Raw genomic sequence first — 16224 nt, 5'->3', positions numbered from 1 at the left:
TCTACGTGCAATGCACATTATGTCGAGGAACAAAGCGTTTGTCCTCGTCAGTGGCCAGTAATTAGTAACAATTTTAATAACTACAAAAATATATTACATTTGATAGATGTCTTCTCACATTGTCGCACAAAAATATTAATATAGTGTAGATAACGTTACTAATTGGTTCTGTTAAGTGTCCATTTCAGTCATTAAACACATTTAACATTCACTTTTATTATGATTACACTAATTGAATTTGATTTTTTTTTGAGGGGGAACAAAATGTAACGGAATAATTACTTTCCCTGGTAATTAGTTACTTTTATGACAAAGTAGCTCCGTTACTAACTCAGTTACTTTTTGGGAAAAGTAACTAGTAACTATAACTAATTACTTTTTGAAAGTATCGTGCCCAACACTGGGGATAAGAGATGTGGGTGGGTGGGTGTGTGTGTGGGTTGGCCCGGGGGGGGGGGCCCATTCAGAGCATTTTGTCCCGGGCCCAGCCAAAGCTGTCAGCGGCCCTGCATTCAGCATTAATGATTCCTTCCCAGATGTACAACCTACCCATGTCATGTGCACTAATGCCCCCTCATACCATCACAGACGCTGGCTTTTGAACTGTGCACTGATAACAACTCTCCTCTTTAGCCTGGAGGATGCTGGTTCCATGATTTCTAAAAAGAATTTCTACTTTTGATTCGTCGACCTCGGGACAGTTTTCCACTTTGCCTCAGTCCATCGTAAAAGAGCTCGGGCCCAGAGAAGGGGGCGGGGTTTCTGGATATTGTTTATATCTGGTTTTAACTTGCATTTGTGGATGCAGTAATGAAGTGTTTTCACAGACGATGGTTTTCTGAAGTGTTCCTGAGCCCATACAGTGATTTCCACTACAGACACGTGTCTGCTTTTAATGCAGTGTCTCCTGAGGGCCTGAAGATCACAGGCATCCAGTGTCAGTTTTCAGCCTTGTCTCTCGCATACACACTGTAAAACATTTCAGCCTTGTTTAGTTATGTCCACTTACTTTTTCTCTTTAACTCAATGGGCTCTGAAAAGTGTTTTAGTTTGAACTAATCTGTGCAAGTTTTCAAAGGTTAGACTTGAATTACTTAGTCGTCTTGGCTAATTGAGACTTTTTCTGAGTTGAAACAAAGATAATCGTCAAATTGAGTTAACTCGCATTTTTAAGGCAGCAGGTGAACTTGCATTTCCAAGTTAAACCAATTTGAAATGTTTTACAGTGCGGAGATTTCTCCAGATTCTCTGAATCTTTTAATGATATTATGGACCATAGATGATGTGATCCACAAATTCTTTGCAGTTTTAGATCGAGAATGTTTTGTTATTCTTAAATTGTTGCACTGTTTGCCCACGCAGTCTTTCACAGAGCGATGAACCCCGCCCCATCTTTACTTCTGAGAGACTCCGCCTCTCTAGGATGCTCTTTTTATACCCAATCATCTTACTGACCTGTTGACAATTAACCTAATTCGTTTTTTTGTTGGTTTGTTTTTTGAGCATTACACAACTTTTTCAGTCTTTTGTTGCCCCGTCCCAACTTTTCCAAAATGTGTTACTGACATCAAATTCAAAATGAACATATATTTTTCAAAAAACAATAAAATTTCTCAGTTTCCACATTTGATATGCTGTCTTTGTACTATTTTCAATGAAACATAGTGTTTCCATGATTTGCAAATTCTGTTTTTATTTACAGTTTACACAGCATCCAAACTTTTTTGGAATTGGCATTGTAAAAAAAATAGCAAGACACATGACACAGGATTTATTAACGTGTGTGTGTGTGTGTGTGTGTGTGTGCAGGAACGAGTCCACTTTGAAAGTCTGGGACATCATCTGGGAAAATTGGGAGATGATGGGAAGATTGGACAGAGAGTCATTGACCTGACCCGGCCAGAGGATCTTGATGGTAAGTTTTCTTCTCATGATCCTCAAGACCTGTGTCTAAGTTTAATACGGCATGCCACTTTAGATCACTCTTACTGGATCTGGTGTCTGATCTGTCCTTGCTGATCAGATTTTTGAGTGCAAATCCAAAATGAATTCCACCGATTTTCCAAAACATCTTTACCAGAGAAACAAAACCATCCAGGTTGCTTTGCTGAAGAAGAAAGAAAAAAAAAAACCATTGATAGGAACCAGAGGAACCGAGGATCTGAAACGTTCCTCAGTTTTATTATCAGGATGCAGAAATGATTTTTCCTGGAGTTTTCCGTCATGCCATTGTCTTTGATGCAGAGTTACACAGAGTTATGTTTCCACCCTGCGGTCGATTCGATTCCAACAGCATGTGCATAAGTGTTTTATTCCTCTTACATCACAGCGATTTGCTCCCAATGATAATATTTTATCCGTTTATAGTTACATGTCCACAAAACAGTAAGTTCCTGTTGTCATTTATGTTATAGCAGCGATAAACAGCCTTTCCCTCACCAGCATCCTCTCTCTCTTGAAGTCCCAGCTTTACCTCAGGTTGTTTTAAAGCTCTGACACTGGAGACTCCTTTCATCCTGCAAAAGTTTTTTAAAACTGTGTTCTTACAAAAAAAAAAAAAAGGCATCAGGATTTTATCATTGTTGTAGACATCCACTGTCAGTGAACTGTCCTCTGGTTCCGATCAAACATGTTGGAAATGCGTCTGAGATTCAATCCAATATTTTTTTATTGTTTGTTTTTTTGTGGAATCGTGTGTGTGTGTGTGTGTGTGTTGATGGCAGGCTCCAGCCTTTTTGAAGGACGCATTCACAGTTAGGTGTTTAGAGGACACACTGCAGGACAAAGCAGCTCCTTCTCTGTCTGAGCTGCAGGACATCTGATTGCGTTTGCTCGACAAAGCGTCATCCACTTTGTGGCCCTCAAACATCAATATTTCTAGCGGTTTCCATGGCGCTGTCAAAACAAAACACACAGAAAGCACTGTTTGCAATTATATTTTGAGAACAAGACAAATCTTTGTCTCAGAGAGATGGACTTGAGACAGTTTAAATGAAGGATGAGAGCAGGGAGGGGTTAGAGTCACAGCGTCATCAGTCAGTCACCTGAAGCCCATCCTGATCTGATCGTGGTCTGGATTTCTCTCATCCATGTGAAAAATGGACGATGTGCCTCTTTTCATGATTATTAATTGTAAATCTTTTGTAAATCTTCCTATGAGATGGACACGGCATCAAAGATGAGAATTTAGAGGGGAAAAGAAACACTAATTGAATAGTTTAGTGCACTTTTTGAATAATGTTCTTGTTTCCTACACACACACACACACACACACACACACACACACACACACACACACACAAAGGAGGATTAGAGCCAGTGTACGTAAAAACAAACAAAGTTATTTATTTATTTATTTTAATACGGAGCTGAGGGAGGGGGGAAGGAAAAAAACCCCGAGATTAAAGTCATAAATTTACAATTAAAAACACTGATATTCTCCAAGACAACAATCACACACTTCCCGGCTTCTTGACTGCAGTGCATTCTGAGAAATGTCGTTGAAAATCTCTTAACGCTTTTATATTTTCTTTTATTCTATCCACATTCACTGGATATTACCAATCGCATGCTCTATTTGGCTGCACTACGACTACACTGTAAAAAAAGAATAGTTGAGAATACTTGAAATTTCAAGGCAACAGTCTGCATTAAGAATTTTATGTTTTGCCAACGATGTGCCCATGATAATCCAAACTATGATAAAACTGTTATCTTTATTAAGAATTCTTAATTAAGTCACTTTTCAATTCTTCATTCTGCCAATATAGATTTCTCTTTTTGCTGAACAGTGGTATTCACAGTAGTACAAAAAGGCAATTGAGGTTATCAGACTTTTTTGGGGGGCTTTTTTCACCTTTATTTGGATAGGACAGTGTAGAGACAGGAAATGAGCAGGAGAGAGGGATCGGGAAAATGACCTCGGGTCGGAATCGAACCCGGGTCCCCGGATTTATGGTATGGCGCCTTATCCACCTGAGCCACACCGTGGGTTTTAAAAACTTTATTTCAATATTGAAGTTTTGTAATTGTGTAGAACAATGAAAAAAGGCATGTATAGTTTAATGATAAATTGTGATAACCTCAGGGGCGTTGTGGCTCAGGTGGATAAGGCGCCATACCATAAATCCGGGGACCTGGGTTCAGTTCTGACCCGAGGTCATTTTCCGATCCCTCCCTGTGTCTCTCTCTCCTGCTCATTTCCTGTCTCTATGCTGTCCTATCCAAATAGAGGTGAAAAAAGCCCCAAAAAAATCTAAAAAAAAAAATTGTGATAACCTCAATTGCCTTTTTGCACTACTGTGAATGCCACTGTTCAGCAAAAAGAGAAATCTATGTTGGCAGAATGAGGAATTGAAAATTGACTTAATTAAGAATTCTTAATAAAGATAACAGTTTTATCATAGTTTGGATTATCATGGGCATACATCGTTGGCAAAACATAAAATTCTTAATGCAGACGGTTGCCTTGAAATTTCAAGTATTCTCAACTATTTTTTTTTACAGTGTAGGATATCGGCTCATATTCCGTGCGTAGAGAAAAACAAAATGGTGGAGCATGTTGCTGAACCAACCGAGGTTCAAATATAAACTCTACTTGAAAACAAAACCACAAAAAATACAAATAAAAAGGAGCAAAAATATCGAATAAAAGTATTTGATGGTAAGAATTTTTTTTTTTTAATTTCAAGAATTATTATTATCACATTTTTCACAAATTGTTCCTGTCATTTCACTGGTTAGTTTACATTCTAAGCAGAAATGATTTTGTCAGATGTTTTGTATAAAGTTTTTATTTATAGAATTTGCAAAAAATAAAAATAAAAATGACGTGTTCAGTAGAAGCACTAAACACGGCAGAGTGAAAATGTAGCAAAGGGAAAATAAACACATCTACATCCTTTAATTCACATTTAACTTGCGTACGCCATTGTTCTGGTACATTCTATTCTTTCAGCAGAAGCATGACTCTGATCACATATCATGTCTGCACTTCTTCCTTGTGGGTTTCCTCTGGGTTCTCCAGTTTCCTCCAAACTTCCAAAAACATATTTGGAGATGGATTGGCCATGCTAAACTGTCTGAGTGTAAATGTGTGTGTATGCTGTCCTGTGAAGGATTGGTGTCACATCCACGGTGTTTTCCTGCCTCGTTCCCAGTATTCCCGGGACAGACTTCCGGATTGGGAGCGACTCGGACCAGTATGAAGCGCTTAATGAAGATTAATGAGTGTAATAAGTTTATTATTATGATATTACACTGAAAAACACCTAATAATACACATTGATCTGAATGGATCTAATAAACTGGATATTTTTAGCTAAATTGAGTATTTTAGATTAACGATATGCTGGAAAATTGTTTAGAAAATAGAAAAGGAGCATGAACAGGTAATGTGTGTTCTCTCTCTCTCTCTCTCTCTCTCTGTTTTATCTCCTCATCAGATGAAACACAAACAGTTTTGTCCTGATGAATGCTGCGTTTTAAAAGTGGAGAGTTTGTGTACTTTGGTGTCGAAGTTTTTTGAACCTTTCCACTGAACCAACGCAAACAAATTCCTTTCCTCCTCCATGAGAAGGGAAAAGAATGTCAGCTTAGTGCTGAGCCTGATGGGGGGCGGGGTGCGTGTGTAAACTTTATAGTCACTTCATTAATTTACCTGATTTATTAGCAGCTCTTGAGCTTCAGGTTGTGGAGCATTTGAGAATTCTGTGAGGTTAGTTCGGCTTTCAAGGCAGAGGAAAATTACGGAGTGATGCACACAGAACAGCAGAACACTTCATATGGGAGAGAGACAGAGAGAGAGAGAGACAGACAGACCGAGAGAGAGAGAGAGAGAGAGAGAGACAGAGAGAGAGACAGAGAGAGAGAGAGAGAAAGACAGACTGAGAGAGAGAGAGAGAGAGACAGACTGAGACAGAGAGACAGACTGAGAGAGAGAGAAAGACAGACCAAGAGAGAGACAGAGAGAGAGAGAGAGAGAGAGAGACAGAGAGAGAGAGAGAGAAAGACAGACTGAGAGAGAGAGAGAGAGAGACAGACTGAGACAGAGAGACAGACTGAGAGAGAGAGAAAGACAGACCAAGAGAGAGACAGAGATAGAGAGAGAGAGAGAGAGAGACAGAGAGAGAGAGAGAGAAAGACAGACTGAGAGAGAGAGAGAGAGAGACAGACAGACTGAGAGAGAGAGAGAGAGAGAGAGAGAGAGACAGAGAGAAAGACACACAGAGAGAGAGAAAGACAGAGAGAGAGAGAAAGACAGACCGAGAGACAGAGAGAGAGAGAGAGAGAGAGAGAGACAGAGAGAAAGACAGAGAGAGAGAGAAAGACAGACTGAGAGAGAGAGAGACAGAGAAAGAGAGACAGACAGACTGAGAGAGAGAGAAAGACAGACCGAGAGAGAGACAGACAGAGAGAGAGAGAGACAGACAGAGAGAGAGAGAGAAAGACAGAGAGAGAGAGAGACAAACAGACCAAGAGAGACAGAGAGAGAGAGACAGACAGACTGAGAGAGAGAGACCAAGAGAGAGAGAGACAGACAGACTGAGAGAGAGAGAGAGATAGAGAGAGAGACAGACTGAGAAAGACAGAGAGAGGTGTTGCCGAGGTGTAAAGTGTCCCTGTTTTGTCACTGTACTGTACAGAAAGCATCAGGTTACTTCACTAATATTTGCCGAACGCCGTAAAAGAACCTTGTGTGGAAATAAACGACGATTTCCTTCATGATGGAAAAGAAAAGAAAACCGGGAGCCGCATGTGTCGACTCGCCACAGAGTCATTAAGTCTTTTTAAGCTCAGATGAAAAACATTAACAGACACCCCAGTGGGTTTCAGCGTGAGCCTGTTGTTCGTTTACACACGGCAGCAGACGACTCGCCTCGCGTCAACACGAGAACTCGGTGCTGCAGGAAATCGCTGAGACCCAAACCCATGATTCTATGACGGAACTTCAGCCATCAGCGAAACTGCACATGAACGACGGCTTTGTGCTCGAAACGTCCGGCCGAGACGACTGTTTCACGACTCTTTCTGTCATTGCGATGTTATTGTACACACGTTCTGAAATTGTTTCCATAGTAACAGCTCGTTCTCAGGGACTCGTACCGCGGACACTCTACCGATGATAAACGATCATCAGAATGTTTATTTCACATTTCTGTCAGGAGTCTCCAGTTTCAGAGGTAAAGCTGTAACTCCTGGTTTTGCGACATCTTCAGGACAGAAGCGTTTACGCTTCTTTTGCTTCTTCTTGTGTCTCTTTTTCTCTTGAACGTGTGTAACAAGCTGCGGGTTTTATTTTTTATCTCAATAACTTTCAAAGAGAGAAAAAAAAGGCTGCTGAGGGAGCAACTGTTTGTTTATAGCTGCTGTAACATCAGTGACAACAGGAATGAATTTAACATTAATTATAAACGGATAAAATGTTCATGCTCGGTTTTGAAAATATACAGTGTGTGTGTGTGTGGGGGCGGTTCAGCCGAAGTCGAGGCTATGAGCTCGGTGACTCTTTATGAAACTCTCACAGATTAGAAACCACATGAAAGACATGAGGAGAAATTTAGTGCAGTGCAGCAGACAGGACGCTTATTACAGGGGAGGGGACAGGTCCAGACACGCTGAGCTCTCATCCTAGTGCACACACACACACACACACACACGCACACACACACACACAATGCAGAAAAGTGAAACAGTTAGAGGCATGTTGAAGTCAGAAGATTAATGTTTATAATTGTGATGGTTTAATGAAAGTGTGAGAAGAGTGTGTGTGTGAGAGAGAGAGAGAGAGAGAGAGAGAGAGAGTGAGAGAGAGTGAGAGAGAGATGAGACTGAATGTTGACTCTGATCTGCTCCCATCGAGTCCAAGCTTGCCGAAGACAGGTGTGCTGAGGTGATCAATCTCTCTCTCTCTCCTTGTCTCTCTCTCTGTTGCTCTCTCTCTTTCTCTCTCTCCCTGTCTCTCTCTGTCTCTCTCTCCATCTCTCTTCATCCCTACAGTATTTCTCTCTGTGTCTCGCCTTTCATCCATCCCCCCACTCTCTCTCTCTCTCTCTCTCTCTCTCTCTCTCTCTCACTCTCTCGCTCTCAGTAAATGACAGAATTAAGTGTTCCTGTTCTCTCCTCCTCTCCTCACCCCGGGGGTTCTCCCCTGTCACCATCTCTGTGCCAACATCTATATTTATTTACACACACACACACACACACACACACACACACACACACACACACACACACACACCTAACTAGTTAATTCTTTAAAATGCTGTGTGAGAATCAGAGAGAAACCAATTAAAGCTCATTTGTTTTATTAAACAACACCGGTGAGGAAGAAACTCCCTCATCCTCCATCTGCATCCCGTCTGAAACGCCCTCATCCTCCGTCTGCATCCCGTCTGAAACGCCCTCATCCTCCGTCTGCATCCCGTCTGAAACGCCCTCGTCCTCCGTCTGCATCCCGTCTGAAACGCTCTCGTCCTCCGTCTGCATCCCGTCTGAAACGCCCTCGTCCTCCGTCTGCATCCCGTCTGAAACGCTCTCGTCCTCCGTCTGCATCCCGTCTGAAACGCTCTCGTCCTCCGTCTGCATCCCGTCTGAAACGCTCTCGTCCTCCGTCTGCATCCCGTCTGAAACACCCTCGTCCTCCGTCTGCATCCCGTCTGAAACGCCCTCGTCCTCCGTCTGCATCTCGTCTGAAAAGCCCTCGTCCTCCGTCTGCATCACGTCTGAAACGCCCTCGTCCTCCGTCTGCATCCCGTCTGAAACGCCCTCATCCTCCGTCTGCATCCCGTCTGAAACTCCCTCATCCTCCGTCTGCATCCCGTCTGTGAGCTGGAACTCCGTCTGCTCTCCTGCATCTCTTCACTCCACAGTCTCCTGTTTCTCTCTTTTCATTCCATCAAATTTCACTGCCACGTGTTTTTTATCCTCAGTTATGAGCAAAGTCATGAAAAAACAGCTAACAATCTTTCAGCAAACTCCTTAATATTTATTCAACATTTCAGTCTCAAATATTTATATTTTACTTGGAGCAGAATGAAACATTCATCTGTAAATGATTTTTTTTGTATTATGATTTTTTTTTCAAAAACAAATTTAAATATGCCTCATCTCGTCTCGTCTTCATCCGCTTATCCGGGGCCAGGTCGCGGAGGCAGCAGTCTGAGCATGGAAACCCAAACTTCCCTCTCCCCAGACACCTCGGCCAGCTCCTCGGGAAGAACACCGAGGTGTTCCCAGGCCAGCCGAGAGACATAGTCCCTCCAGCGTGTCCTGGGTCTTCTCCGGGGCCTCCTCCCAGGGGGACATGCCTGGAACACCTCCCCAGGCAGGCGTCCAGGAGGCATCCGAAAGAGATGCCCGAGCCACCTCAGCTGATTCCTCTCGATGTGGAGGAGCAGCAACTCTACTCCGAGCTCCTCCCGAGTGACTGTGCTTCTCACCCTATCTCTAAGGTAGCGCCCAGCCACCCTGCAAAGGAAACTCATTTTGTCCGCTTGTATCCGCGATCTTGTTCTTTCGGTCATTACCCAAAGCTCATGACCATAGGTGAGAGTCGGAACATAGATCGACCGGTAAATCAAGAGCTTCGCCTTTTGGCTCAGCTCCTTCTTCACCACGACAGACCGGTAAAGCGACCGCATCACTGCGGAGGCTGCACTGATCCGCCTGTCGATCTCACACTCTATCCTTCCCTCACTCGTGAACAAGATTCCGAGATACTTAAACTCCTCCACTTGAGGCAGGACTTCTCCACCAACCTGGAGAGGGCAAGCCACCCTTTTCCGGTTGAGAACCATGGCCTCGGACTTGGAGGTGCTGATTCTCATCCCAGCCATTTCACACTCGACTGCAAACTGTCCCAGTGCATGCTGAAGGTCCTGGTTTGAAGAAGCCAACAGGACATCATCATCCGCAAAAAGCAGAGATGAAATCCTGTGGTTCCCAAACAGGATTCCTTCTGGCTCCTGGCTGTGCCTAGAAATTCTGTCCATAAAAATTATGAACAGAACCGGTGACAAAGGGCAGCCCTGCCAGAGTCCAACATGCACTGGGAACAGGTCTGACTTACTGCCAGGAATGCGAACCAGACTCCTGCTCTGTTCGTACAGGGACCGGACAGCCCTTAGCAAAGAGCCCTGAACCCCATACTCCCGAAGCACCCCTCACAGAATACCACGGGGGACACGGTCGAATGCCTTCTCCAGATCCACAAAGCACATGTGGACTGGTTGGGCAAACTCCCATGAACCCTCGAGAACCCTATGAAGGGTATAGAGCTGGTCCAGTGTTCCACAACCAGGACGAAAACCGAATTGTTCCTCCTGGATCCGAGGTTCGACTATTGGCCAAATTCTCCTCTCCAGTACCCTGGAGTAAACCTTCCTTGGGAGGCTGAGAAGTGTGATTCCCCTATAATTGGAGCACACTCTCTGGTCCCCTTTCTTAAAAAGAGGGACCACCACCCCAGTCTGCCACTCCAGAGGCACTGTCACCGACCACCACGTGATGTTGCAGAGGCATGTCAGCCAAGACAGCCCCACAACATCCAGAGACTTGAGATACTCAGGGCGGATCTCATCCACCCCGGTGCCTTGCCACCAAGGAGCTTGCAAACCACCTCAGTGACTTCGGCTTGGGTAATGGATGATTCCACCTCTGAGACATCATCCTCCACTTCCTCAATGGAAGATGTGATGGTGGAATTGAGGAGATCCTTGAAGTATTCCTTTCACCACCCGACAATGTCCCCAGTCGAGGTCAACAGCTCCCCACCTGCACTGTAAACAGTGTTGGCAGAGTACTGCTTCCCCCTCCTGAGGCGCCGGACGGTTTGCCAGAATTTCTTCGAGGCTGACCGATAGTCCTCCTCCATGACCTCACCGAACTCCTCCCAGTTCTGAGTTTTTGCCTCCACAACTGCCCGAGCTGCGGCCTGCCTGGCCTGCCAATACCCGTCAGCTGCCTCAGGAGTCCCAGAGGCCAACATGGCCCGATAGGACTCCTTCTTCAGCTTGATGGCATCCCTTACTTCTGGTGTCCACCACCGGGTTCGGGGATTGCCGCCACGACAGGCACCGGAGACCTTGCGGCCACAGCTCCAAACAGCCGCGTCTACAATGGAGGTAGAGAACATGGTCCACTCAGATTCATTGTCCCCTGCCTCCCTCAGAAGCTGAGAGAAGCTCTCCCAGAGGTGGGAGTTAAAGACCTCCCCGACAGAGTGCTCAGCCATACGTTCCCAGCAGACCCTCACCATACATTTGGGCCTGCCAGGTCTGTCCAGCTTCCTCCTCTGCCAGCGGATCCAACTCACCACCAGGTGGTGATCAGTTGACAGTTCAGCCCCTCTCTTCATGCGAGTGTCCAAGACATAGGGCCGGAGATCAGATGAAACGACAACAAAGTCGATCATCGACCTCCGACCTACGGTGTCCTGGTGCCACGTGCACTTATGGACACCCCTATGCTTGAACATGGTGTTCGTAATGGACAAACCGTGACTAGCACAGAAGTCCAATAACAAAACACCACTCGGGTTCAGATCGGGGAGGCCGTTCCTCCCAATCACGCTCCTCCAGGTGTCACTGTCGTCGCCCACATGAGTGTTGAAGTCCCCCCCTCCTAGAACTGCCACCTTATTGTGGTGGAGGGGTTTGTGTGCTTGAATGATCCTAGGAGCTATGATGTCAGGGGCATTACACCCCTGTTAGGGTCTCCCAAGGCAGACAGGTCCTAGGTGACAGGCCAGACCAAGAGCAGTTCACCAAGCCCCTTATGGATATTAAAAGAACAAGGACCGTGACGTCGCTTGGTATGGTGCAGCCGGGGCCCCACCCTGGAGCCAGGCCCGGGGTTGGAGCTTGTATGCGAACACCTGGTGGCCGGGCCTTTGCCCACAGGGCCCGGCCGGGCTCAGCCTAAAGCGGTGACATGGGCCCGACCTCCTGTGGGTTCACCACCCACAGAGGTAGCCATAGGGGGCCGGTGCAGTGTGGATTGGGTGGCAGTTGAAGGCAGGGGCCTCGACGACCTGATCCCCGAACACAGCTGCTAGCTGTTGGGACAAATTTAAATATGCAAATGAGGAAATACATCATTAAATATATTCTTATGAAGGAGATTTCTGTCTCAGTGTGAGTACACTGGTTAACAAACAAATAAACAAATATCTATTTTAATGTCATGGCATACTTGATGAGATTATTATTGTATCATTGAAGAACTTTTTTCTAGTTTTTTTCTGATATTTTGTCAGTGATGGTTGGAGATGGATGCATGTGCAGAAGGTGTTTATTAAAAAGATAATGAGGCAGACAATCCAAAATGGCAGGCATATCTCCGAAACAGCAAAACAGGCAATCAGTCGAGCGAGGCACAGACAGACTATTGTAGACAAAGCAGGATCAAAAATGAGGGACAGGAAATCAGGGATCAGGAAACCAGGAGAAACAATTAGGAAACAAGGCTCAGTGAAGTGTCTAACAACACAATACTTCCAAAGTGAGTGTGCATTTAGAGTCCTTATATAGATGTACTGATTGTGCCTTAATCCCATGCAGGTGTGAGTCCTTCACAGCACATGTGCATGAGCCAACTCAGCATGCGCACTGCCCAGAGTGTGCACTGTCTGGAATACACCTGAGAGTCCATATGTTGTGCATGCCAACTCGCACAGGTGTGACAGAAACAACCCCCACCCCCCACAAAAAAGAGCTTAAATCCATTTTTACTGGCCCCGGGGATGAGGGCCTGACACTGGATGCCATGCCATCGGGGCTCCACTCTGTGTTGATGTGGCACTGGATTCTTGACTCAGGTGGGAGCTTGGGCTCGGGCTCTGGACAGAACCTGGACTTTGGACTGAACATGGACTCAGGACAGGACTTGGACTCTGGACTGGACATGGGCTTAAGCATGGGCTCAGGTTCTGGACAGGACTTGGGCTTCAGAGTGGACATAGGCTTGAGCTCTTGATAGGACTTGGAATTGGGCTCTGGACCAGGCTTGAGCACCAGACTGGACATGGGTTAGAGCTCTGGATAGGACTTGGAATTGGGCTCTGGACCAGGCTTGGGCACCAGACTGGACATGGGTTAGAGCTCTGGACAGGACTTGGAATTGGGCTCTGGACAGAACTTGAACTTCGGACTGGACATAGGCTTGAGCTCTGGACTGGACATGGGCTCAAGCTCTGGACAGGACTTGGGTTCCAGACTGGATATGGACTCTGGGCAGGACATGAGCTCCTGATTGGACATGGGCTTGAGCTCTGAACAGGACTTGGATTCAAGCTTTGGACCAAACTTGAGTTCTGGACTGGACATGGGCTCCATTTGAGCATTGCTCTTTGTCCTGGTCAGAGCCTGGTGGCATGGTGGCAATGTCCTCATGACCCAGCAGGCGGGACAATGGCCTCTTCATAGCCAGGCAGCGGTGGGACGATGACATCTTCAAAGAAGCCTGGGGTAGAGGCCACCCTGTCGGCCTCTGGCGCTGGTTCTGGAACTGGCTCTGGGTCTGACTCTGGTTCAGGCACTGGCTCTGGCATTGCCTCTGGCACTGGTTCTGGCTCTTGCTCTGGCTCAGGTGCTGGCTTTGGCTTTTGCTCTGACTCTGGCACTGGCTCTGGTTCAGACACTGGCTCTGGCTCTGATGTAGGCTCCAGCTTTGATGGAGGCTCGGGTGCTGGCTCTGGTTCTTGTGCTGGTACTGGCACTGGCTCTGACGCAAGCTCCAGCACTGGCTCTTTCTACTGGCACTTGCACTGGCTCTGGCATTGGCACTGGCTCTGGCTCGGGTGCTGGAACTAACTCTGGCCCTGGCTCTGACTCTTGCACTGACTCTGGTTCTGGCTCTGGGACTGGCTCTAGAATGATGTCCTCCTCTGCTGCCACTGTGTCTGCCTTTGGGAGGAGCTGTGGAGCAATGGCCTCCTCCACTGCTGCTGCATTGGCCTCCAATGTAGTAGCCCCTCCCAAAAAATTTTCATGGGGGTCCTCCCTCTCCAAAGCCTCATACAGGAACCATAGCATTACATGAAAGGATTGTGAGCTACAGAGGAATGGATGTTCTACTCTTATTAGGTAATCAGACCATCGGTGTGCTCATCCTGTGAGCCAGCTCATCATGCAGCTGACCCAGACAGGTTCTGGAGGCTTGGGCTCCTCCAGGTCAGCATAAAATAAAGTACATTGCAGGCTGAATCCCTTTGAGTGTTATTCCATGTCATCGTAGGGTGCTAGGGTGTCTATTCCAAGATGCTGCCGGAAAAACATGGCTCGGGGCTGAGGCACAGAAACCAGGGAATGGCGCAGAGGGGCATGCTGGTTCACTTCTGCTCCATCCATGTTTTGGCGAAGTATGATGTCAGCTGGGTGAAGTATTCTATCAGTGACGGTTGGAGATGGATGCACGTGCAGAAGGTGTTTATTAAAAAGATAACAATGAGGCAGACAATCCAAAATGGCAGGCATATCTCAGAAACAGCAAAACAGGCAATCAGTCGAGCGAGGCACAGACAGACTATCGTAGACAAAGCAGGATCAAAAACGAGGGACAGGAAATCAGGGATCAGGAAACCAGGAGAAATAATTAGGAAACAAGGCTCGGTAAAGTGTCTAACAACACAATACTTCCAAAGTAAGCGTGCATTTAGAGTCCTTATATAGATACACTGATTGTGCCTTAATCCCATGCAGGTGTGAGTCCTTAGTGGCGCATGTGCACGAGCCAACTCGGAGCATGCACTGTCCAGACCATGCCTAAGAGGCCATGTGTTGCACGAGCTAACTTGCGCAGGTGTGACATATTTTCTTATATTTTGACTAGTTTTGTGAATAAAATGCAATTCAAAATCACAAATTAGTTTAAAAAATAAATAAATAAAACCAAAAATGTGCTTTGCCCTCACTCAGTGTTTCCTCTCAGCCGTAGTGAGATGCATCATCACGCTTCACCCTCGCTTGGTGTTTCCTCTCAGCCATAGTGAGACGCGTCATAGCGCTTCGACCTCGCTCGGTGTTTCCTCTCAGCCGTAGTGAGATGCATGGTCACGCTTCGCCCTCGCTTGGTGTTTCCTCTCAGCCGTAGTGAGATGTGTCATAGCGCTTCACCCTCGCTCAGTGTTTCCTCTCAACCGTAGTTAGATGCATCATCACGCGTCGCCCTCGCTTGGTGTTTCCTCTCAGCCGTAGTGAGATGCGTCATAGCGCTTCGCCCTCGTTCGGTGTTTCCTCTCAGCCATAGTGAGATGCATCATCACGCTTCACCCTCGCTCAGTGTTTCCTCTCAACCGTAGTGAGATGCATCATCACGCTTCACCCTCGCTTGGTGTTTCCTCTCAGCCGTAGTGAGACGCGTCAAAGCGCTTCGCCCTCGCTTGGTGTTTCCTCTCAGCCATAGTGAGATGCATCATCATGCTTCACCCTCGCTTGGTGTTTCCTCTCAGCCGTAGTGAGATGCATCATCACGCTTCACCCTCGCTTGGTGTTTCCTCTCAGCCGTAGTGAGATGCATCATCACGCTTCACCCTCGCTTGGTGTTTCCTCTCAGCCATAGTGAGATGCATCATCATGCTTCAGCCTCGCTTGGTGTTTCCTCTCAGCTGTAGTGAGATGCATCATCATGCTTCACCCTCGCTTGGTGTTTCCTCTCAGCCGTAGTGAGATGCATCATCACGCTTCGCCCTAACTTGGTGTTTCCTCTCAGCTGTAGTGAGATGCATCATAGCGCTTCACCCTTGCTCAGTGTTTCCTCTCAGCCGTAGTGAGATGAATCATCACACTTCGCCCTCGCTTGGTGTTTCCTCTCAGCCGTAGTTAGATGCGTCATAGCGCTTCGCCCTCGCTCAGTGTTCCCTCTCAACTGTAGTGAGATGGATCATCACGCTTCACCCTCGCTTGGTGTTTCCTCTCAGCCGTAGTGAGATGCGTCATAGCGCTTCGCCCTCGCTCAGTGTTCCCTCTCAACTGTAGTGAGATGCATCATCACGCTTCGCCCTCGCTTGGTGTTTCCTCTCAGCTGTAGTGAGATGCGTCATAGCGCTTCGCCCTCGCTCAGTGTTTCTTCTCAGCCGTAGTGAGATGCATCATCACACTTCGCCCTCGCTTGGTGTTTCCTCTCAGCCGTAGTGAGATGCATCATCACGCTTCGCCCTCGCTCAGTGTTTCCTCTCAGCCGTAGTGAGATGCATCATCACGCTTCACCCTCACTCAGTGTTTCCTC

General features: G+C 46.5%; 1 protein-coding gene across 13 annotated transcripts in view; it reads left to right on the top strand.

Moving 5' to 3' along the window:
• sox6 (SRY-box transcription factor 6) overlaps positions 1-16224 on the top strand; it is a 275016-nt gene that overhangs the window by 232395 nt on the left and 26397 nt on the right. For all 13 annotated transcript variants that reach the window (XR_009656643.1, XM_060940777.1, XM_060940776.1 and 10 more), the window contains one exon: positions 1810-1915. Coding sequence is in view for 12 of the 13 variants with exons in the window: in XM_060940777.1 (XP_060796760.1) it covers positions 1810-1915 (106 nt within the window). In the remaining variant the exon portion in view is untranslated. The remainder of the gene's footprint in view (positions 1-1809; positions 1916-16224) is intronic.

This window comes from Neoarius graeffei, chromosome 15 (genome assembly GCF_027579695.1).
Source record: "Neoarius graeffei isolate fNeoGra1 chromosome 15, fNeoGra1.pri, whole genome shotgun sequence".
Classification (NCBI taxonomy): domain Eukaryota; kingdom Metazoa; phylum Chordata; class Actinopteri; order Siluriformes; family Ariidae; genus Neoarius; species Neoarius graeffei.
Note: the sequence above shows the minus strand (reverse complement) of the source record. Positions and strands in the feature narration are given on the sequence as shown.